The sequence below is a fragment of the Neophocaena asiaeorientalis genome, unplaced genomic scaffold (genome assembly GCF_003031525.2).
Source record: "Neophocaena asiaeorientalis asiaeorientalis breed wild unplaced genomic scaffold, Neophocaena_asiaeorientalis_V1.1 scaffold299, whole genome shotgun sequence".
In the NCBI taxonomy this organism is placed as follows: domain Eukaryota; kingdom Metazoa; phylum Chordata; class Mammalia; order Artiodactyla; family Phocoenidae; genus Neophocaena; species Neophocaena asiaeorientalis.
Window position 1 is genome coordinate 463,315 of NW_020172626.1, and position 22,836 is coordinate 486,150.

General features: G+C 37.7%; 1 protein-coding gene across 2 annotated transcripts in view; it reads left to right on the forward strand.

The window, feature by feature from the left end:
• The window catches only part of PREX2 (phosphatidylinositol-3,4,5-trisphosphate dependent Rac exchange factor 2), a 207,302-nt gene that overhangs the window by 2,535 nt on the left and 181,931 nt on the right, over window positions 1–22,836 (forward strand). For both annotated transcript variants that reach the window (XM_024739018.1, XM_024739017.1), the window contains exons 3-5: window positions 1,082–1,186; window positions 5,555–5,656; window positions 9,018–9,179. In XM_024739018.1, coding sequence (XP_024594786.1) covers window positions 1,082–1,186; window positions 5,555–5,656; window positions 9,018–9,179 — 369 coding nt within the window. The remainder of the gene's footprint in view (window positions 1–1,081; window positions 1,187–5,554; window positions 5,657–9,017; window positions 9,180–22,836) is intronic.

A 22,836-nucleotide genomic window follows, 5' to 3' on the forward strand; every position in this document is an offset into this window, starting at 1 on the left:
TCTTGAAATAAGTAATTCAATACATTTTCTCCTGGCTGTATGAAATAGCACTCTGTGTTTCTAAATACACGTCTTTGAAATTTTAGAGGACACACTTCTGTTCCACTGTTCAGTCACTACATTTTCTGTGTCTGCCTCTTTTACTGGGATATATTTACTGGGATATTTGATAGATATTGATCATAGATACTTGGAGAAAATCTTACAGTTGGAAGGGAGCTTTAGAGATCAAGATGGTGTGAAATTTCTCCTTTTATGAAAGAATCCCTTCTATAGGATCTGTGAAGGTTGTTGATCTTGTTTTTACTTGATCACTTTTAGTTACAGCTCTAATTGTTAGAAAATCTCTATATTAATCCTGAATCTGCCTATCACTGCCCATCATGACCCTTGAAATTTCCACCCAGTGGTCCTAGTATTGTGTTTTGGAGCGACAAAGAGTTGTAAATCCTTTACAATAAATAGGACAGCTATTTGAAGTAGCTACCATTCCTTACTTTTATGTACTAACAAATCTCTCTCTCTGAGATGACCTCTCAGATGTAACATCTTCAGGGTCTGTCATTATCTCAGTCGCTTGTTGCTGACTCTTCTCCACTTTGTCAGTGTCCTTCTTAAACACAACTGTCCAGATTGGTGCATATGGCCTGCAGGGTACTATGTCCTGTTGCTCTATGGTCTGGTACATGCTTTTCCCTCCACCAAAAATACTTTCTTCCCTCTCCCTGCTAGGGAATCATGGATTTATGTCTCTGTATCTTGCCCACATATGACATCTTTTTTAAAGCTGTGTCTGAATCCTCCCAGCAAAGCTAAGTACTCTCTTCTCTGTAATCTGCTACCACGTCGTTCATTTAATTTTTATTGCATACGTCATATTGGATTGTAATTAATATAAGTCTGTCTCCTTTCCTAGACCGTTCTTCGTGGATCAGGGAAAATAAATGAAACATACTTATGTATACACATAGTATAGCTCTTGAAACATAGTAAACATTTAATAAAGTTTGTTCATAAACTCACACTTAAAATTTCAAAATGGCTAATAAAATGACTAACTTATTCTTACTTGAATTCACAGAAAGACAAGTTTCGTATCTACGACGAATATTGTAGTAATCACGAGAAGGCACAGAAATTGCTTTTTGAACTTAACAAAATAAGAACAATCCGGACATTTCTTTTGGTAAGTATATATTTACGTATCACTGTATACTATTATTTGTTGATAGCCCCACTGAGAGCCGAGGAATAGCATCCGTGTGGTGTAAAAAGTGCTTGTACGACATCTGTTTTTAACATATCCCTGCTAGGAAGCTAGAGAGTCATTTGAGAAAAGTAAGAAGTGAGACTGTAAATCAACTATATTTCTCTCTATATATGCTCTTAAAATCACACACACACACACACACACACACACACACACACACACACAAATGAAATGAACGAAATTAAAAGAAGTGAGAGTTGGGAGAAGCTTGTTTATGGGGAAACACTGTCATGCCCTCTCCTGGTTGATTATGAGTTGTGAAACCGCAGGTTCTTAGTGAGCGAAGACATTTATGCCAGAGTTCACAGTTGCTTTTATATCCCTCAGCTCCCTAGAGCTTCATTTACTTCTGCTGAGAGAGCTCTAAGTAGGGCAGTGACAGGAAGGAAATGCATCATGGGGATGGTAGAAAAGAATTTTCAAGATTGACTTTTCTCCTACATACGTTCCATATTCAGTGTTCATAAAAAGCGCAAGAATCTGTATTTAATTTCTTCAGGATCGTACAAATAAATGCATAGTTTGACAGTTTCTTGGACATTGTAATTGCCAGTGAGAACCACACTGTAAATAGAATTCAGTGATATTTAACGAATTGTGGAGTGGAACAGACATCTCCACGATCCAGTTTTAGAGCCTGGATCAGCTCATTTAAAATGAAAAATACAATGCCCATTTACAGCTCTTTTCCACTCGCACCATTAGCTCCAGGCAATCATCGATCTGCTTTCGATCTCTAGAGGTTTGCCTTTTCTGGAGATTCCGTATAAATGATTTGTACAATATAATCTTTTGATGCCTGGCTTCTTTTACTGAGTAAAATGATTGTGAGGTTCATCCTTGTTGTGGCATGTATCCACATTCTCTTCATTTTTATTGCTGAATAATATTCCATTGTATTTTGTTTATCCGTTTGCCAGTTTATGAACATTGGGTCAACAATTGACTGTGATAATGATGGACCTTGAAGATCCTACATATGAGATGTCATTTCAGAGAGAGAGATTTAGTAAAGTCAGGAAATGTCAAGTTTGGGCAATTCTGAAGAATGCTGTTATGAATATTCATGTACAAGTCTGTGTGTGGACATACATTTTCATTCTCTTGGGTAAATACTAAGAGTAGAATTGCTGGATCAGAGTAAGTTTATGTTTAGTTTTTTTTTTTTTTTTGTAATTGCTCTAGGGACTACAATATGCATCTTAACTTAGGAAGTTTATTTCCCTCAGGTTGGTTATTGTTTTTTGTTGGTTTCGTTTTCAGGAACTTGTCTCGATTTAATTTGAGCATCTGTGTCTTTTGTATACGCAGCTGCTGTGTTTGCTCAGTTTTTGTTTTATAGCTTAGCGTTTCTTTTTAGGGGTCACTCCTCTGACTGGTTAACTTAGTGGTCAGCTGGGGATTTGAAAGAGGTGATCGAACATCATAATCCATGATTTGTGGGTCTGTGTGTGAGTGTTGCGGGCGACACATTCACAGGCCAGGCAGTTTTCAAGTCAGATCTGGGTTTTTTTTCTCCTGGGGCCATCTCAGGTCCTCTCTGCACGTGCATAGTCTGACGTTTGCCCTGGACTGCAATCTCAGGCTAGCAGAAATGTGAGCGCTCCCCATTTTTCTTGGACAGTGTGCTAATTTTATTGACATCACTCCTGGGTGTGGGATTTTTGCCCTCTGCAGTCCTCTCTGGTAGCAGGTTTGCAGGGCCAGTGCTACTGTGACAGGGCTACCATGCAGGATGAGCTGAGGATGGCCCTGGGGCTGGGGGCACGTAGGGGCAGGATGGGAGGAGCCCAGGCAAGAATGCCACCAACTCCCCTGTTCTTACCTGAAGTTCAGCAGTTTTTCATGAATAAACATTTCTCAGTTTGTTGTTTGACTTCAGTTGATTACCAGAGCCCTTAAATTGTTGGGTTTTTTTTACAGTTTTGCTCAGTATAACAGTTGTTTTGGGGAAGAGAATTTACTCATCTCTTCTCTCTGCCATGGCCAGAGGAAGTTCCTGTGCCCCTGGACCAACGGGGCTCTCTTTGAACTATCAGAACTTTGCTGTCTTATTGAGAGCACTCTGTTCTCAGCAGAGCTGGCTCTCCACTAAATAAATGTCACAATTCCAGAGTGCTGGTTTTTACAAGATCCTACAGCATAGTCTGGTAGGAAGACCCTGGCTTTTATAGTTCTTGCCTTGGCACTAAGTGGCCACTAATTACCTGGATGACTTGAGGAAATTCATTACATGTCTGATGTCATTTTCCGTACTCATAAAATGGGGAGAATAACGATGACCCTTTGAAAAACATTAAGGATTTACATATTTGGGGTGATGATATTATATTTTTGGTTACTTGCATATACTGTCACCTGAGTAAGTTTTTAGGATCAGTGGAATCTCTAGCAGCTTCTTTAGGGAACATTCTGTCTGTCTACATAAGGAGAAAGCTGGCTCTCATAAGCCAGTCTAATAAGGACCTACTGTATAGCACAGGGAACTCTACTTAATACTCTGTAAAGACCTATACGGGAAAAGAATCTACAAAAGAGTGGATACATGTATATGTATAACTGATTCACTTTGCTATACGCAGAAACTAACACAACATTGTAAATTAACTCTACTCCAATAAAAGTGAAAGAAATAAAGTGGCTGTTATGAAGAGAGTTTGTAATCTATACAGTACTAATAGATAAGGAAATAAAAGGGGGTTAGACAGTCATGTGTTCCTCAGGGTGCTTCAGCCCAGGGCTAGGTAGAGGGGGTGGCCACATTTAAAAGGAGTGCTCACTCATACGGGGACACTGAAACATCACTGGAAATAGAATGGGATGTAGATAGTTGTGTTACATAGGGTTCCTCTGGGGACAGTACCATACACAGGTGGAAAGAGTATTTTGATGACCTGATTGCAGTAGGGGTTGAAACCCCCAAAGAGCCTGTTTGAATGAGACACTTCTTTGCTGCTGTGTCTTCTAAGGTTTCTGGTGAAGTGAAAGTCATGGTGCTGGTTTTGCCGAGTTGGTTGAACAAATTGGAGCTGAACTCAGTTGCTCAGGGCAGTGGGGGGCTGGTCTGCTTCCATCACTCTTCCTTTTGCTTCCTTTCCCACTCAGCACTCGGTCTCTCCTCTCAAGGAATGTAGGACAGTATTTTAAAAAATAGTGGTATAAAGGTTATAAATTATCAGTATGATGTTTGAAGAGCTCTTTTCTTCCTTAGTCAAATATTTATTATCGGCTTCCTCTGTGCCGGTCACCCTGATAGGCACTGCAGAAACAGGTTTTGACATAAGTCTCCAGTCTGTTATTTTAGGGAATTCCCTGGCGGTCCAGTAGTCAGGGCTTGGAGCTTTCCCTGCCGAGGGCCCGGGTTCGATCCTGGTCAGAGAACTAAGATCCCACAAACCGCGTGGCGTGGCCAAAGAAAAAAAATCTGTTTTTTAAAGTTTTTTAATTAAAAAATTGCTTCTAACATCTTAATTTTAATTTTTTTTTTTTGCGTTGCTGCTTAAACCACAAAATAAAGACCTGGTTTCAGAGGATCAAGGCTGTACTTATCAGAGTCGATTCCCTTGACCATTACTTGCAGTAAATGGAAGCTGCTTCTATTTCGTCTCACTGTGATTGCTGATTTTGAGTTTTCTCCTTCCATCTTGGCTCTGTGGAGATCATATCTGACATCCTTCCCTGAGACTGCCTGGCCAGTGTCATTGGTGAGGTATTATAGCTTGAAGTGACTTAGAGATCACTGGATTGAAACAGGCCAGTTGTACAGAGAGGAAAATTAGAATTTTGAAATCCGTCCAAGTTGCATCACGGGCCAGTGGCAGAGCATGGGTAGAACGCAGTTGTCCTCAGTCCTGATCTTCTGCAACACCACATGACCTCCCCCTATAAGCAGGATGTATGTACGTATGTGTACATCTGTTTATTCATCCGTCAAAACATTCTTTCATCAGTACATCCATCCATCCATCCATCTAGCCATTAATTCATTCCTCCATCTCTGTCTCTTTCTTTTTCCTCAGACTTCATACTCAGGTGAATATATGTGAATTCATTTTCAAGATAAAGATTCAAAACACATTTTGGTTGCTAACTAATCTGAAAGGCAAAAGTATTTCCTTTTTCTCCTGTAAACTTTCTTTGTGACTGAATGTGCTTTTCTCAGAGAGAAGCTATATAGAGACATGCTTTCACAGGTTTTCAGCAGAAAAGTTTATGATAGAAGAAAGTTTCACCACCTCAGGCTTAATTTTAAAATGTACATAATTGTCTTTATTTCCACCCCAGAACTGCATGCTACTTGGAGGACGGAAGAACACAGATGTCCCCCTGGAAGGATACTTAGTAACACCAATACAAAGAATATGCAAGTACCCTCTCCTTTTGAAGGTACTTTATGTGTTTACTTCATTGTTGCATTTCCCTTGTACCTGCATATTTTTGCTGATGATCTTTAAAAAAATTTCTTTTAAATAGTGTGACATTCCAAAGAAAAGGCAAATATAGTTATTGGGGAAAATAGCTATTTTGTCGGTAATTTATATAGAGAGTGGGAAGCAAATGTCCTCGGAAAACACTTTTAGTGCTCTTTGTAAAAAATATGCTTGTTTGAGTTTCCTTCAGCATAAATGCATTAGTTTCAAGATAGATCCCATTAAGTACATTATGATCAGTTTATATAGCGCTTTGTCTACAGGGTTCCTTATCTTAAGTAAATTTGTTGTTGGTATATATTTTTTTCATTTCCCCAAACATTGGTGACTTCTTGACGCTAATGAAGTTAAGGCCAAGTTACATAATTTCAGAGCCTGGTTTTTAAATCATTATTACAGGGAATGGTGTGGGTCACATGGGATAATAAATGATAGAAAGTGGAAAGACAGTGCTAAGACAACACTGCCTCTGGAAAACAGGAAATGTCTTACGGTCGTAGGTCCATCGCCTCATTACAATGACCAAAAGTTTTATTATCAGAAACATATTATAATATACTAATTACTGCCTATACTGCAAGGGTCTATGAATAGATTAGAACAGCAGTTCTGGAAAGGATGTTTTTTGGAAATGTAGCATCTGAATAGACAGTTTGGGGTGGTGGTTGAACATTTGAGTTCTGAGTTCAAATCCTATGCCTTCTGCTTACTAGCTGCATGACTGAGCTTATAATCTAACCTCTAAAAGTCATGGGCTTTATTTATGAAACAGAAAAGATGATGATGACATGATGAAATTATAACATATATCTAAAAGAATGTATATATGTATGCATATGTATATCTCTGTGTATACATGTGTATGCATATACATAAAGGAATACCTAATAATTAATTGAGGTGTTTTATACGCATCATTTAGCATAGTATGTACTCCATAAATGTTAGCCATTATTACTCATGTATATTTGATTCTTTTAATATATTAACTACTTCTTAGCTTCTAAATTTAAAAAAAACCTCAGAAATGTTATAGACATACTAACTGGTGTTCTTACTGATTTACTTTTTGAGAAATAAATGTTATGAATTTGAACTAAAATGCATTTTTTCACTACAGGTTTTGTCAGTTGCATAAATTAGGTCTCAGTGAAAATTTACTTTGGAAAGGATTTCTTCTTATTAAAAAAACAAGTTAAAGTTGCTTGGTTAGCTAATGTAGAGAGAAGCTGGCACAGGGATGTCCAGGTCTGCAGAGCTTTGGCATGGGAAGATTGGTGCAAATGTGACTCCCATCTTTCTGGGAGTCCCTTCAGACCTCTGACTTGGTGACTCAGATTGCATGCGTTCTCATCACTCCAGTTATTCCTAGCCCTGATTTTGGAATCCCGAGGGTTTGTTTGTTTTAAGAGTCAGAAGGATAGTGATATTAAGAGAAACATATCAAGTTAAGTGGTTGTTCTAAATCAACTCCTTTCTGGTGAAGGATGACCTCAGGTGACCTCACAGATAGGAACATGGACATATCCTTGCTTAGGAAGAAAGAGGTCGATTCAGAGCATCTTCAAGAATTAGAGGAATGACATCTTTTCCCTTTTTTTGGAAGATTATCTTCACAAAGAAACAGGAGAAAACTACTTGTGTAGTAGATATATTGGTGTTGATGGTTTTCTTTGTTGTACCATTGGCTGAAAAATTGAGCTGGTATTCTGGGATGATCTGCAATGGTTTTATTTATTCAGAGAAAAACATTAGGGGATTAGGCCGTGTGTTAAAGAAAAGATACGTTGGTCTTATTTGTGGAACCTGGAATTATTGGGTTTGGCCAATCAGCACAAGGTTCATAGCAAGTAACTGACAGATTATTACTAGTCATTTCTCCTGCTGTCTCACATTATCTAAATTCATGTCTCAACTCCAGAGATACCCACCGGGCACATAGACTGCAGGCTGCCTTCGCCACTTCACGTAATTTACAAATAATTCTACACTTGAGAGTCTCTGCAGAAGCCTGCATGTCTCCTTTATGGATTTGTGATCCAGCATAACTATTTAAGCCTGCTCTTGGGAGTGATGTAATGTGCATTCTTTTTTTTTTTTTTTTTTTTTTTTTTTTTGCGGTATGCGGGCCTCTCACTGCTGCGGCCTCTCCTGCCGCGGAGCACAGGCTCCGGATGCACAGGCCCAGTGGCCATGGCCCACAGGCCCAGCCGCTCTACGGCATGTGGGATCCTCCCGGACGGGGACACGAACCCTTATGCCCTGCATCGGCAGGCGGACGCTCAACCACTGCGCCACCAGGGAAGCCCATAATGTGCATTCTTTTGGTGTTAGTTCTATAGAGTGTGAATATTTTGAATGCAGGGTCAAAGTTTATGGCAGAAATTTCAACAATAACAGACATCAAGAGAGTATAACAACAACTGCATATTTTCCCACTGTATGTTAACAATTAAGAAAATTCTTTTAAAGACTTGCCTCAGGTTTTCTGTAATTGTTTTAATTACATGATGATAGCAACTGTAGTAAAGAAACAAATGACTAATTAAAAAGTAATGTGGTCACAACTGTCTAGACAGTGGGTGAAGATGTTTAATTTTGTGCTTCTAAACAAGACCTTTTATAAGGTTAAAGATTATTCTAGTTCTGATATCCTGAATGGAAAAAAAATAAAAAGAAAATAAAAGCAAAAAGAAAGCTGTTGAAAGGTGTATGGAAGTTCATTCATTGCAGAGAATGAACCTGAGTTGTTGGCAAACACGGCATAAATTCCTCCTTTAATGATGGAGTATTGTGGAATTTATAAATTGTTTATTTTACTAGAGTATAAGACTTTAAAAAATTTGCTTTATTTATGACATTTTTATAGTTTCTCAAAAAATATTAGAAAATAAGGAACTTAAATTGTTTTTGAAATTATAGGACATATTCATTTAAATATTTACTATTCTTTTAAAGGCTCTAGGAAAATGAAATCAACATATAAAGATGTCCTCCTTTTGGAGCAAAGCTCAAACTTATAAAAAATTACATGCAGTAGGTGAGATATTTGACAATTCCAAAGGAGATGCCTAATTTAGTTTTTTGAAAAAACATCGTTTTGAGGGAAACATTAAAGTGAATGCAAAGTGTGCAGGGGGTAACGCTTATTCATTGATGCAGCCTTTTGTTTTTGATCTTAATTTGGTGGAGTTTGTGATGTCACTTCTGAAATTGGCTCTCACGGACTTTGCAGTTTTCATTTCCTGGTCAGTCTGAACCTGCTGTCCCAGAAAGCTGAAGATCAAAGGGCGGTTTGTTTTTTTGTGTATAAACAGGAGTTACTGAAGCGGACTCCAAGGAAACACAGTGACTATGCAGCAGTGATGGAAGCCCTCCAAGCCATGAAAGCCGTCTGTTCCAACATCAACGAGGCCAAGAGACAGATGGAGAAGTTGGAAGTTTTAGAGGAGTGGCAGTCTCACATTGAAGGCTGGGAGGTACAGTCATTGTACTCAACGACTGAGCTTAAAATAGTTTTGTTCTGTCTTCTGCTGTGCGTAGAGTTACTGGCGTTGGATGGAACCATAAATGGTCGTTTTCCTAGGTAATGCTAGAGGGCTCTGACTGTTTCCGAAAAGTGCTGTCATTATTCTTTTTAAATATCTTTAAAGGGGCAGTTAATTGACTTAACTTCAACCTGAAAGCTTTACGATAGAGCCAATCAAAACTGTGTGTGTTGTAAGCTTAAATAGTTCAGTATTTGTGCATCATGACAAATCTTTCTCCTGTCTTAACTTTGGTCAGTAATACATAATCGTAGCCTGAGTCCTGGAGAGAGTAAAGAAGGGGAGTAAGGCTCCGAACCTGTGCTGTGATATTATTATTTTCAGACTCTAAGTTAGGTATTTGATGATGAATTTCATTTTAAGTCCACTTCATCTCTCTAAATTTGAACTTCTTCATTTCTAACATGAAGGAACTGGCCATGACATGATTTTTAAGGTCCACTCAAGATGAAAAATTTTATGGTTTCATGATTCGCTAAAGAAAGATTTTTTTAAATGACAAAAAAGCAAACGAAGAGTGATATTCAGAATCTGTAATATGTTTTCAGCTACAGTAATTTGTATCCCAGTTATTTCATGGAGTTGGAGCCCTATATTACTTTAGCACTATGTAAAGGCTAAACTACAATTCTTTCTTTAAATTGACTTAATTTACATGATCAAGAGCTTTCAACTAGGATACTTTCTTGTGGTTATAAAGTAAGCAATTAAGATAATATTTTGAAAGTGTAAAGAAGATTTAAAATGTCCAACCAAATATTGTATCACACAAATCAAGGGGATTGCTTTTATCTTTAGGGCTATATAATTGACTGATACATTTCTTATCTTCAGTGTTGGTTTCCATTTAGATATAACCTTACATCCATTCAGATTTGCAAAGAAACCTCAAACATTGACCCCAGGGAATGCTCCTATTTATCCATTCTTTGCCATTAATCTTTTAAAATGCTGACTGACTTAGTTTCTTCCTCATCTATATTCTTTCATTTCAAGTGTTCAGGGCGACCCCTTATTTCAGCATGAATGCTACTTATTTCAATCAATTAAAATGGTTGTGTGTTTTACAGTTGATTCATAATGATAATTCCTTTCCTGGGGGCAGTTGTCCTGCTGGGCTGAGAAAAATAGATGAAAGTTTGCTTTTGCCATTCTGTTGTCACTCAAACATCAGAAGAAAAACCGAACTTGTTTTAAATTGCAGGATTTGTCAGTGACTTCTGCCAGGCCTTTGACCAAAATAAAACTCTTTTAGGTTCTCTAGGGAAATGGAATCTGTCATAATTTTGTTTCCTCCTCATGTATCAGTATATCCTAAAAATTGAGTCTCCTTTAGAAATGGGAGAATCCTTAAAAAGTGTTGCTATTTTTTGCACTGTTCATGGCCGGTTACTCAAAGGAAGAGTGCTATGTGGTCCATACTATGTCATTTGTAGCCTATAGCGGTGGGTGATTCAACCTCACCAGCCTGGGTGGGTTTACAGCACTTGGAGTGGGAGAGAAAAATGGAGCCTGGGGACAAAGGAGACTGGTGAGAGGAAATCTGATGTGACCACAGTTCCAGTGGGCACAGGGGAGATAAAATGAAGGTCGGGTTCCAAAAAGAGAGGCAACACAAATTCTACTTGAGTAGGATTTGAAAATGAGTGCGTAAGACACAGCCATACAGTGACTTGGGAGTTTTGGTACTTTGAGGGAATGCAGCTTGGAGCAGGGTCCAGCCAGTTGATTGGAAACTCGTGATAAGAACCTGATTTCACATCTCAGTCCACCACCTTGGAGAGATGGGGGAAAGCTGTTAATAGTACTCAGGCCTGGTCCCTTCTGGGAAGTTTAGGAGGATCTGCTATCTGGTAAGACTCCAAAAGTGCACAGATCAAAGGGAGGGATGCAGCCATATAGGATGAATTCAGGCCCTGGAAGGGAGTGGGAATGGTTAGGGCTTTCTGTGAATCGCTAACAGGGATTATTGCTCAGCTTACAGGCAGCTTTATGTATGTTCAGAGCGACTCTCGTGAGGTTAAGACAAGGCCAAGGACAAATGTCTGATGGCATGACAGTCACAGAACAGAGAGTTCCTTCAAGAGTTGTGGAGGTTAGCAGCCTTGAGCTAATGTTGGGTAACAGCTCTCTAACTCCTTCCAGGAGCACCTGCGGACCTTTTAGGACTATCTTAGAGTTGACACTCTTGCTCCAGTAACTAAAATTCTCTTAAATGGAGATCTGAGTCTGATACACCATGACTTTGCATTATTTCCACTTTTGGTGGATTATTATTTCAAGTATGTCACTTAATTATCTAGGGTCTTATTTCCCCACTCATCAAATGAAGGGGAGTAAAATCTCTCCGGTAACTTGCCTCTCTGGTATTTTGTGCTGCTAAATTATCACTACATTCCTTTATATTGAATTTAAGTAAACAAGCAATTGAAATTTATTGTTCTCAAATCATATGATATAATGAAAAAAGCCTGGCTTTTGTGCAGGTTTGGTTTCCAGTCTGGAACCCTTAGTATGGGGATGAAGCACCAGATCTCTTCGGCGTACAGTTTGGGATATTACAGGGGTCAATGAAATAAATGAAAGTGCTTTGAACACTGTAAAAGGCTCTGCAGATAACAGGTAGTATTTTAAAGCTTTGGTTCAGCCGTTAGATTTCACCCTTGAGAAATCCCCTTTATTTGTCTAATTTATGCACCTAAGTTTATGTTACTTAAGGTTATATGGTTCCAAGCAACAGAAAATAAAAGGAAAATTAATTTAAAAGATATTGAGTAGCTCATGGAATCAACAGAAAAGCTACCCTCTCAGACTCGAAAGGGTATCTAGGCAGTTGAAGCTCTTTGGTGGTCTTATCAGTGCCCTAGCTAAAACGAATAGGCGCTAGTCATTTTTTCCATCCTTACGTTACTCCATTCAAGATTCAAGATCAAAATCCGAGATTCCACCGATCTTGCATGGGTAAATTTGCTCAGGGGAGGGCAGGGGCCCTTGATTGTCCATCAACCAATTTCCTTTGGGGGAAATGCTGATCCTCCACTGTAGGCAATCCTGGTGAGTCTCTCTGAAAAGTTTGCTGAAGTATTGGGTTGGTCAAAGGGTTCATTCGGGTTTCCCCATAAGGTGTTACGGAAAAAGCCGCACTAACTTTTTGGCCAACCCAGTACTATAATCCCCACTACACAGCTTTTTAAAATGAGGGCTATATAACTTAACCAAGTTCTTACAACTAACAGAGAGCAGAGTTTAATTTGAAAATAGGCAGACTGATTCTAAAGTTTCTATTCCTCATCACCATGTAATATTCTATCCACTCAGGTACAAGTTTAGCACATTCTTTACGTGAAGTTGGTTTTGCTGCTTGTCCTTTAAAAAGTGAGTTGATAGTAGAAATTAGGCTTGCGGTCAGCATTTACATAGTGACTGTACCACAGAAGATCTGTAGTTTACGTGGTCATATTTGAAGTTCTGCTTTTGATTAGTATCATGTATTATATCTCAGTCATATATCTTATCCAACATTTAAAACATTCCACCACATATTCTACTGAAGGTAATTGTAGGGCAGTGATCCGTGTTCTTGGAAAGAAGTTTGTTAGCTGTTTAATCAGAGTGACTGATTCATTTCTTAGAACAGGACCATGCTCAGTCTGCTTTTGGGTTGATCGATAGTATTGTCATGATAACTAATTCTTTGGCGTCATACTGAACATGGATAAGGGAGTATCCGTAAACATTATGTCATTTAGTTATTCAGCATTATGTCCTTGATAGGACTGTTTGGAACTGATCTCTCAAATCTGGAAAAAAATCACAATAAAAGAGTGGGAATTATTAATAGATGAAGGTGTCGGAAGACATAAGATCAGGATCATTTTTGTGTTTTAGGAAATAAAAAGAAACAGAATTGAAATTTGACACCTTGATTACCTTTTTACTTGGAGAAATACAGTGCTACAAGACCATTTTAAAATCACCTCTTGTTGGTTTTGGAATCTCCTTGCTGCCTACATTTGATTCAGTTTGTGTCTGACAGTGTATTGACCTCAGAGTAATGTTCTCTTGTCATTTTATGAGTGTGAGTCTTCCACAGGTTGTGATGAGACCTGATTTCTTTTTGTCCTCTCCACAAGGTGATTCGGTAGATACAAATTTGTCTACTACCTTGAGGTTGAATTGATTTATAGATGGCTCTTGTTATTTAAGGATAAGTGGTTTAGGAAGACAACCATTGAGAGTGAATCCACTTAGAAAGGAGACCAAAATTTTATAAAAAGTGGGAGAGGAGGAAAGTTTGATTGGGACTTTATCTTGGTAAAATGAAAAGTTATATTATTAGTTTGTTTTAGCTAATCTAATATGTAACAGAATTTAGGTTTTTATTTCAGTTAATAATTTGAATCTCAAAAAGAGTTAGTCTTTTTTGGGGTGGGTGGAGACATACATTTTATGACAAGACTGATGAAACAATATGATATTCTTATTTCATGTTTGACTTTCCTAGTATTTTAAAAAGATTTTTTTGAAAGAATATTCAAATGCTTCATTAATTTTCTCAAGAGACTCCTCTGGTATTGAAACTGTTCTCTTATGAAACACCTATCTCGTTGTCATTCTAGTCATTTTTCTTTTCTTGCATCATGAATGGGTCTAGCTCTGATAGACCTTCATCTGCCAATGCCTTGTATATGAGTGGGGAAGTTCCAAGGCCTGTCATCTTTTACCTTTTCCAAGATTATGGTTTCCTCTCTGCAGTCAGTCTGTGTTTTCCTGATACTGGCATTCAGCATTTAGTTGACCAGATGAGTGAGATAGACCCTGGTGGGAAGCAGAGAGAGCTGATACTGGGGTCAGATAATTAAGGAGCAGTTTCATTTGACAGTGATTTTTGCCACCTCAGAGCTGTAACACATCAGTCATGAACCCTTATGCAACTTACATTAAGAGAACTTGTTGACATATAAAAGATGTACCCTTTCAAACAGTCTAGATATGGTTTAGCAATATTATTTTTATTGGGTTTATTGAGAGGAGGGGATTTGTTTTATTGGGTTTATTGAGAGGAGGGGATTTAGTTCTTCCTAAATCATGATTGCAATGTTTGAAGAAACATTGGAAATTAGAAAAAAGCCATAAAATAAACATGCATGCTTCTAATTGTCTTTTATGGCTATTATCATCTTCTGAAAGCTTGCTTTGTCATCTAATGTGTCCCCTTATGAAATTCATCGTGCTTCCACTTTACATTCTGTGCTGATGCTTTAAAATTCACTTTTCATGTATGCTGACCATATAATTGGCAGCCCATTATATACCGCAAATTATAGATTCAGAAATCATTCAACTTCTTAAATTAGACTCTGAATTGTTATTCTTTTCTTGCTGGATCTTGTTAACACAAGACACACACAAAAAGAAGTGGACCTTGGTGAGGCGTGTTGCCCACATGGATGCCTCTGGGTCCCAGTGTGTATGTCTGAAGTCACTGCTGGATCCATCCATTCGATTGCTCTCTTAACCATATTGGGAAGTGATATTTAAGTGGTGTCCTTCATAAATTTGACAAGGAAAATTACTGGAAAATGATTGAAACCTGAAACCACAGCATGGAATGAACTGTATGAATAAATGTTTAATAATAAACATACATAATCATAAACACACACAGCCATCATCCCTGATATTCATCACTGTTAATTCATGCCAACTCTCATTTCATTAATGTTAAATTATAGCTGTGATCACACAGCATTTAATTCTGTGTTTACATATCTGTTTCTCCACTAATATGTGTGTTTCTTGGGAGCAGGGGTCGTGTCTCATGTTAAGGGTCCCCAGGATCTAGGACAGTGTCTGATACATAGCTGGTTGACTGGTAATTGAATGCAGATATAATTACCTTGTAGTTATGTAGTAATTGTCATTGTCTTTTCACTATGTTTTTGGCTCCTTTGGTTCATGGCAATGATTCTGATGTGGTTCTGTTCAGAGTCCAATATTTGTTTCATTATCCCGCTGCTTTGAAGTTCTCTAATCCTCTTTAGCATCCTGTTCTTGTTTATGGTTCACAAATGTACCATGCAAGATTTTTCGGTTTTTTGTATTAAAGTTGAACGCCCTGCAAGTGTTTGAAATTCAGTCTTTGTAAAGTCTTTGTAAATTTCTGTAGTACAGGTCTTGTTTCCTCTGTCTAATGGTGGGTTTCCCTTACTACATTTCACCCTTCGCACTGCTGGGCAGTGGTGACGGAGGAGGAATAAATAGGTTTGCACAGCTTGGGGTAGAAAGAGAGAAGCTTTTGGAATGAGAGGATCCTGGTGGGTACATCTCCCACCACTGGTCACAGTTATTTATTTATGATTACTTCTTACCTTGACCTACCAGTTAACCTTCCTTTCATGGTCTAATAAAAGCAGTCAGGATTAGAACCATGCAGGTAATTTCCTAGTTGGAGTTTTGCTGTATTTAATTCTATATATGTAATTCATCACAAGCAAACAGTCTCTGATTTTTACATGGTAAATGTAGCTTTCTAAAGGGAAATTCGAATTAAAAATGATAAATCATATTGATGATAAAAGTATATTATTTTGGCTCTTTCAAAAATCTACTACGTACATTTTATATATAAATTTTTATTGAGGTATAGTTGACATACAATTTTATGTTACTTTCTGGTGTAGGACATAGTGATTTGACATTTGTATACATTGTGAAATGATCACTACACTAAGTTTAGTTACAATCTATCACCATACAAAGTTAATACAATATAATTGACTGTATTTCTGTGCAGTGCAGTACATCTCCATAACTTACTTATTTTATAACTGCACGTTTGTACTTCTCGATCTGCTTCGCCCATTTCATCCCCCTCCGCGACCACCATCTGTTCTCTGTATTTGTGAGTCTGGGTTTTGTTTTATTTTGTATGTTTGTGTGTTTTATTCTTTAGATTCCACATATAAGTGAAATCTTCGGCATTTGTCTTTCTCCCTCTGACTTACTTCACTTAGTGTAATACCCCCCAACATCCATTCATGTTGTTGCAAATGGCAAGATTTCATTCTTTTTTATGGCTGAGTAGTATTCTATTATATATACATGTACCATCTCTTCTTTATCCTTTCATCCATTAATGGAAACTTAGGTTGTTTCCATATCTTGGCTATTGGATATAATGCTGCACTGAACATAGGGGTTCCTAAATCTTTTCTGAGTTAGTGGTTTTGTTTTCTTGGGTTAGGTACCTAGTAGTGGAATTGCTGGATCATACAGTGGATCTATTTGTAATTTTTTGAAGGCCCTCCATACTGTTTTTTTTTTATAGTGGCTACACCAATTTACATTTCCACCAACAGTGTACAAGGGTTCCTTTTTCTCTACATCCTTGCCAACACTTGTTATTGTCTTTTTGTTAATAGTCCTAGTTCTGACAGGTGTAAGGTGATATCTAAATAGAGAGCCCAGAAATAAACCCACAGATAGATGGTCAATTAATTTATGACAAAGGAGGCAGGAATATACAATGGGGGAAAGGACAGTCTCTTCAACAAATGGTGTTGGGAAAACTGGACCATTATCTTATGTGACATACAAAAATTTACTCAAGATGTATTAAAAACTTGAATGTAAGACCTGAAAACATAAAGCTCCTGGAAGAAAACTTAGGCAGTAAGCTCCTTGGCATCATTCTTTTTTTTTTTTTTTTTTTTTTTTTTTTTATGAGAAGGATAGGTGTTAGCTCTTCTCTAAACTTTTGATAGAATTCACCTGTGAAGCCATCTGGTCCTGGGCTGGCATCATTCTTATTAATGCTTTTTTGGATCTGACTCCAAAAGCAAGGGAAACAAAAGCAATAAAAACAAATGGGAGTTATCAAACTAAAAAGCTTCTCCACAGTGAAGGAAACCATCTACAAAATGCAAAGGCAACCTACTGAATGGGAGAAGATATTTGCAAGTCATATACCCCATAAAGAGTTAATATCCAAAATATATAAAGAACACATACAATTCAATAACAACAAAAAAATCTGATTAAAAATGGGCAGAGGATCTGAATAGACATTTTTCCAAAGAAGAAATATAGATGGCCAACAGACACATAATAAGATGCTCACTAATCATCAGGGAAATGCAAATCAAAACCACAATGAGATATCACCTTATTTTAGTTATTTTTTAAGGAATTGCTAAAAGACAGCAGGACTCTAAATCATATGGGTAAAAACATTATTTAAAAATATCTTCATTAAATATGTACAGATACACATTACACTATATGTAATGGCTTTAGGGTAGTTCAAAATTAATGATTTACACAAAGCCCTCTTATTTTTTAAAAATAAGGTTCTTTCATACCTTCCCTCTCAAATGTTGGTTTGATGATATATCACTACACTGTTAAAATAGCTTATTTTCTTGGGCACTTTTTTCTTCATGATCACAATTTTTTCACAATACCATAATCTGCTGCCTCTGACATCTACAAAGTGACCCATGAAACAGCCTACAAAGCTAATTTAATAAAATAAACACGCTTTTTAAAATTTTAGAACTAGGAGTGGCCGACTTGCTGGAGATTTATATTAGGAGAAAATGTTTAACACATTGCCTGGCACATTGTAGAAATATTAAAAACCTGACTAGTATTCCTCTAGATCACAGTGTTTATTATATATGGTTACTCAATGACTAAATTTGTATTGGCCAAAGAATAGATATCTAGATTTAAAAATTAGCATCCATTTTCAAAATGAAGATAAAATACTAACCAGGTAAAATAACATTATACAGATTTTAATGAATATTCGGTGATGATGAAAGGTACCATAGGTGTAACTGTGATCTGTGACATATGATAAACATCTTTTCTGTCCTGGGCCCTGGGAAGCAGCTGGGACTACCTGGCAGGGCCCTGTGCTCACCTTCATCTCCATGTTAGCATCAGGCTTCCAAAGCAGTGTTGCTTCAAGTGTTGACAGAATACGACAATGTATCAGAATCTACTGCAATGGTCTGGGACCTACCCCAGATGTACTCAGTTTCCATCTGTGAGGATAGTGCCAGGGAACCTAAAAGTTTTTAGCAGTCCCATTAGGTGTGTCTTCCAAACTCTGAAATTTGAGCACCATTGTCTTAGAGGCTTTGCTCTCTTCCAGTAATCTGCCCAGCTTGTTTTATTGCTTCCACATTTTTGGTTTTCTAGCTAATTTGTCTGACATGCTCATTTTGATAGACTCTAGTGCTCTTGACTGTTTCCTAGCAATCCGATGTTTGTAATCATTCAATTTCAGTCATTCAATTTCAATTTTGTAGCTTCGCTTCTTTATCCCTAACCCCAGAAACTCTCTTGCCATTTCTAGATAATGAAAAATATTGCACGTAATTTTCAAAATATCATAAACCTCATGCATTTCACAGACAAAGCTGTGAGTTTTTTCCACTACAGAGAAAGGTAGATTATATCATGTAAGTGAGGGAGAAATATGACACATTAGTCAAAAACAGACATTTATTAAGTGTCTGCTTGCAGATAGGATGAATTTGAAGTGAGAGGCATATCGTGATTACACGAGAGACTATATCTGCACTTCATCAGATTTTCTTCAATATTTATAACAATGTATGTACCTCTGTTTCAAAATTTTGTAATGATTTTTAGTCACCATTGTCGTGGAAATAATACACAGATTAAATCATGGTAAAATCAAAGACACAGTGGACATTCTTTTAGAATGAGGTTTTTAGACAAATCTGTATGTTTTGACACAGAGGTTTTTAAGTACTTAAGCATTTCCCTAGGAATTATTTAAATTATTCATGAAGATATTTCATGTGATGATAGTAGATTACTATGGTAGAGGATAGTAAAGGTGATACTGTATTAATTGTAGAAGTCTGCTGTTAAATATTAAAGACACATCACCTCAGTAATAGAAACGTCTCAGTAGGATTTAGTAAAGCGTGTGTTACGTGTGTATTGTAAGATATACTTTGTATATTTGTGGCAATATGGGCTTGATGTCCTTACCCCATAAAATTACATTAATTGATAATTAAGCAGATGCTTTGAGTTGCTTATGAAAAGAAGTGTTTACCTCGAAGAGGTCAGTTAATCTTATTCTGAGGTTTTTTTTTTTTTTTTTTTGGCGGTACGCGGGTCTCTCACTGTTGTGGCCTCTCCCATTGTGGAGCACAGGCTCCAGACACGCAGGCTCAGCGGCCATGGCTCACGGGCCCAGCTGCTCCACGGCATGTGGGATCTTCCCAGACCGGGGCACAAACCCGCGTCCCCTGCATCGGCAGGCGGACTCTCAACCACTGCGCCACCAGGGAAGTCCTTATTCTGAGTTTTGATCAGGAGCTAGGAGTTGGGAACTTATGGTGATGCCTTCAATATAATGTATCTGTATATTAGTGAGAGTTTTGAGAGCTTGCTGTGATATCAATCTGGATTAAATGAATCAAAAGTCAAGCTATTCAAGTATAGGCTAGAGGAAAGAGACCTGGGAGCACTTTGACTAGAGGGGCACCTTGAATCAATTGTAGGATGGGATTGCCATAAATATGCTAATATAACCTTATGCTAAATTAATATTATGTATTGTAGGGGACTGGAGAAATAATAGCATCACTGCTACATTCTTCATTTGCCAGCTCACATCCAAATGATTGTATTCACTTCTGGAGGTGTTCATGTTAAGGGAAACTCTGACAAACTGGAGAAGGTCCAGAGGAGATCTAGCAGGATCTTCCAGGTTTCTGAAATCAAGCCATATGGTCAAAAGGCAACGGTGTTACAGAGCCTGGAAGGCAGAAGGAAGCATGTTAGTTATGTTCAGATATTGGTCGGCCTTTCACGAAGAGGATATCTACCCAATCCTAGGAGGAAAAATAGCGAGTGAAAATCATGGTAGATTTTGGCTCTACAGTAAGAAAAACCTTTCTGATAATTAGACTAAATAAAGAAATGGACTGTCTTATGAAGGAAGGAGCTTAATTTTACTGGAAGTATCCAGATACAAGCTGGAAGGCCTTTTTTTGTCAAGGCAGGAGTCGGTGTTCTCTGAGGCAACAAGATGTGTCCACCCTCAATAACCTGAGAAATAACATTGTCTTTAATGAATTAAACCATAAAATCAACATAGAGTGAAACACAGCAGAGATCAGAAATAAAGGAAGGAACCTTGCAGAATCAGATCACCTTCAATGTTAGTAATCATAATTGTAATAGCCTTTATTGAGTCCTTTCTATGCATTAGGCATGTGCCGGGAGTTTTGCATATATTGCTTTATTTTCACTCTGACTGTATACATTAAGCCTGATTATCCCTTTTCTGCAGTGGTTTGAAGGTATATGAACATAGCTACAGAATCAAAGGAGCCAATGAGATGTTTGACTTGTTGGCATTGAAAGTAGAGAAAAGAGAGAAAGGTCTAGGAGGGAGAGGCACACAGAGAGACAGATAGACTTTGGACAGTCTTGTCCAGGTGGTGGATAGAGTCTCCTAGCCCAGTGCTTACAGAAGCTCCCCTTAAATCCACCTCGCCAAGATTCTTTCTGTTGATGTTTGGCTTTCCAAATGGGTTAAGTTTACAAAGGGAGATTGTTTTAGCCATACTCATGGGACCATTCAGCGTGTATGTCAGTTATCATCAAGAATAATATATCCGCTTTCTGTTTTACACATTGGTCCCCATGAGTTCTTCTTGGACAGTACCTCTCCGGAGGCTGTATATGAGGATGGAATAAATTGCCTCTAGTCATTATAGTTCGCTCAAATTCACATTAAATTCTCCTTATATTTATTAACAAAGATAATAATCACAAGCGAGTCAGAAAATGTATTGTTAGTAATTCTTTCATTTAGGAATACATCTATAAATAAATACCTACGTATTTAATTTGGGAAACTTACTTGGAAATTAGCCTGATATTGGCAGTAACCCTTTATAAGGTAATGAATTATTTTCCTGCCTTGGCACTTATGGGCTGCTGTATGGAATAGTCTAAGGTGAAGTGTTTTGTACCTTTTGTAAAATTGCTACAAATAAAACCACTTTTCGTAAGGTTGTGTAGGTCCCTTGTGCAAGGATCAATATGGTTTCCTTTTTTTTCTACATTTTTAATACTATTGTATCTTAATTTTTTTCTAAGAGAGGATGGTATTCACTATAAATTAGAAATCATTGCCACTGAAACTGGGATTTATATTGATATTTGATGACATTTTTTGCTTAATTATCACATGACACGGTATATGAAATAGTGTAAATTTTTCACAGATCTCCATTTCTATTTCTATATCTACCCTTTTGACAAAAGGAAAGAAGAGAGGGAAGTATTTAAAATTTAAAATGTGTTTGTAATGTAGATACTCGGATTAACACAGTAACTGTCTTAATTAACTTCCCTTTCGGGAAGTTTCTTATTATAGTTATATGAGTTATCTTTTGAAAAAAATTTATTTTTTAATTAAAAAAAGAATTTTATTGACCTATAGCTGCTTTACAATGCTGTACCGGTCTCTGCTGTACAGCAGCGTGACTCAGTTACGCACACGTAGACAGTCTTTTTTTATATTCTTTGCCATTATGGTTTATCACAGGATGTTGAATATAGGTCCCTGTGCTGTACAGTGGGACCTTGTTGTTTATCCATTCTAAATGCAATAGTTTGCATCTTCCAACCCCAAACATGAGTTATCCTTTTAATTTAAATTTTTATAATTGATCAGAAAAACTATACCTATTGTTATGGTGAAAATATGAAATTAACATTAATGTTCTGAGTTTAAAATATCAAAAATTGAAATTAATGCATTAAGTTTAAAAAGAATCAGAAATTTGTTCCCGGATTTAAAGAGACCAGGCATGTTTATATTTAAAACAGAAGTATTCTTTTTTTTTTTTTAATTTATTTTATTTTTGGCTGCATTGGGTCTTCATTGCTTTGCATGGGCTTTCTCTAGTTGCTGTGAGCAACTACTCTTGGTTGCAGTCCGTCGGGTTCTCACCGTGGTGGCTCCTCCTGCTGCAGAGCACGGGCTCCAGGCACGTGGGCTCAGTAGTTGTGGCTCGCGGGCCCCGGAGCACAGGCTCAGTAGTTGTGGTGCACGGGCCCAGCTGCTCGGCGGCATGTGGGATCCTCCCGGACCAGGGCTCGAACCCGTGTCCCCTGCATTGGCAGGCAGACTCCCAACCACTGCGCCACCAGGGAAGCCCAACAGAAGTATTCTTGAAGAGCACACTTAACAGATCTCTACTGAAAACTTCCTTGTTTTTGGTCCAACTCAGTGACTCAGGGCATTAGTTATGCTAGTCTAGGTTGTAGAAGAGAGTAGACTACAACATTTATATTGGCTCAAAATAGGTGTTTTTGACCAGCTCACACAACAACCCAATGTGTGTTTCTGCTCAGTGGGCAGTTTTCCTTTTTTTAAAATAAATTTATTTATTTATTTTATTTATTTTTGGCTGCGTTCGGTCTTTTTGCTGCACGTGGGCTTTCTCTAGTTGCGGTGAGTGGGGGCTACTCTTCGTTGTGGTGCACAGGCTTCTCACTGCAGTGGCTTCTCTTGTTG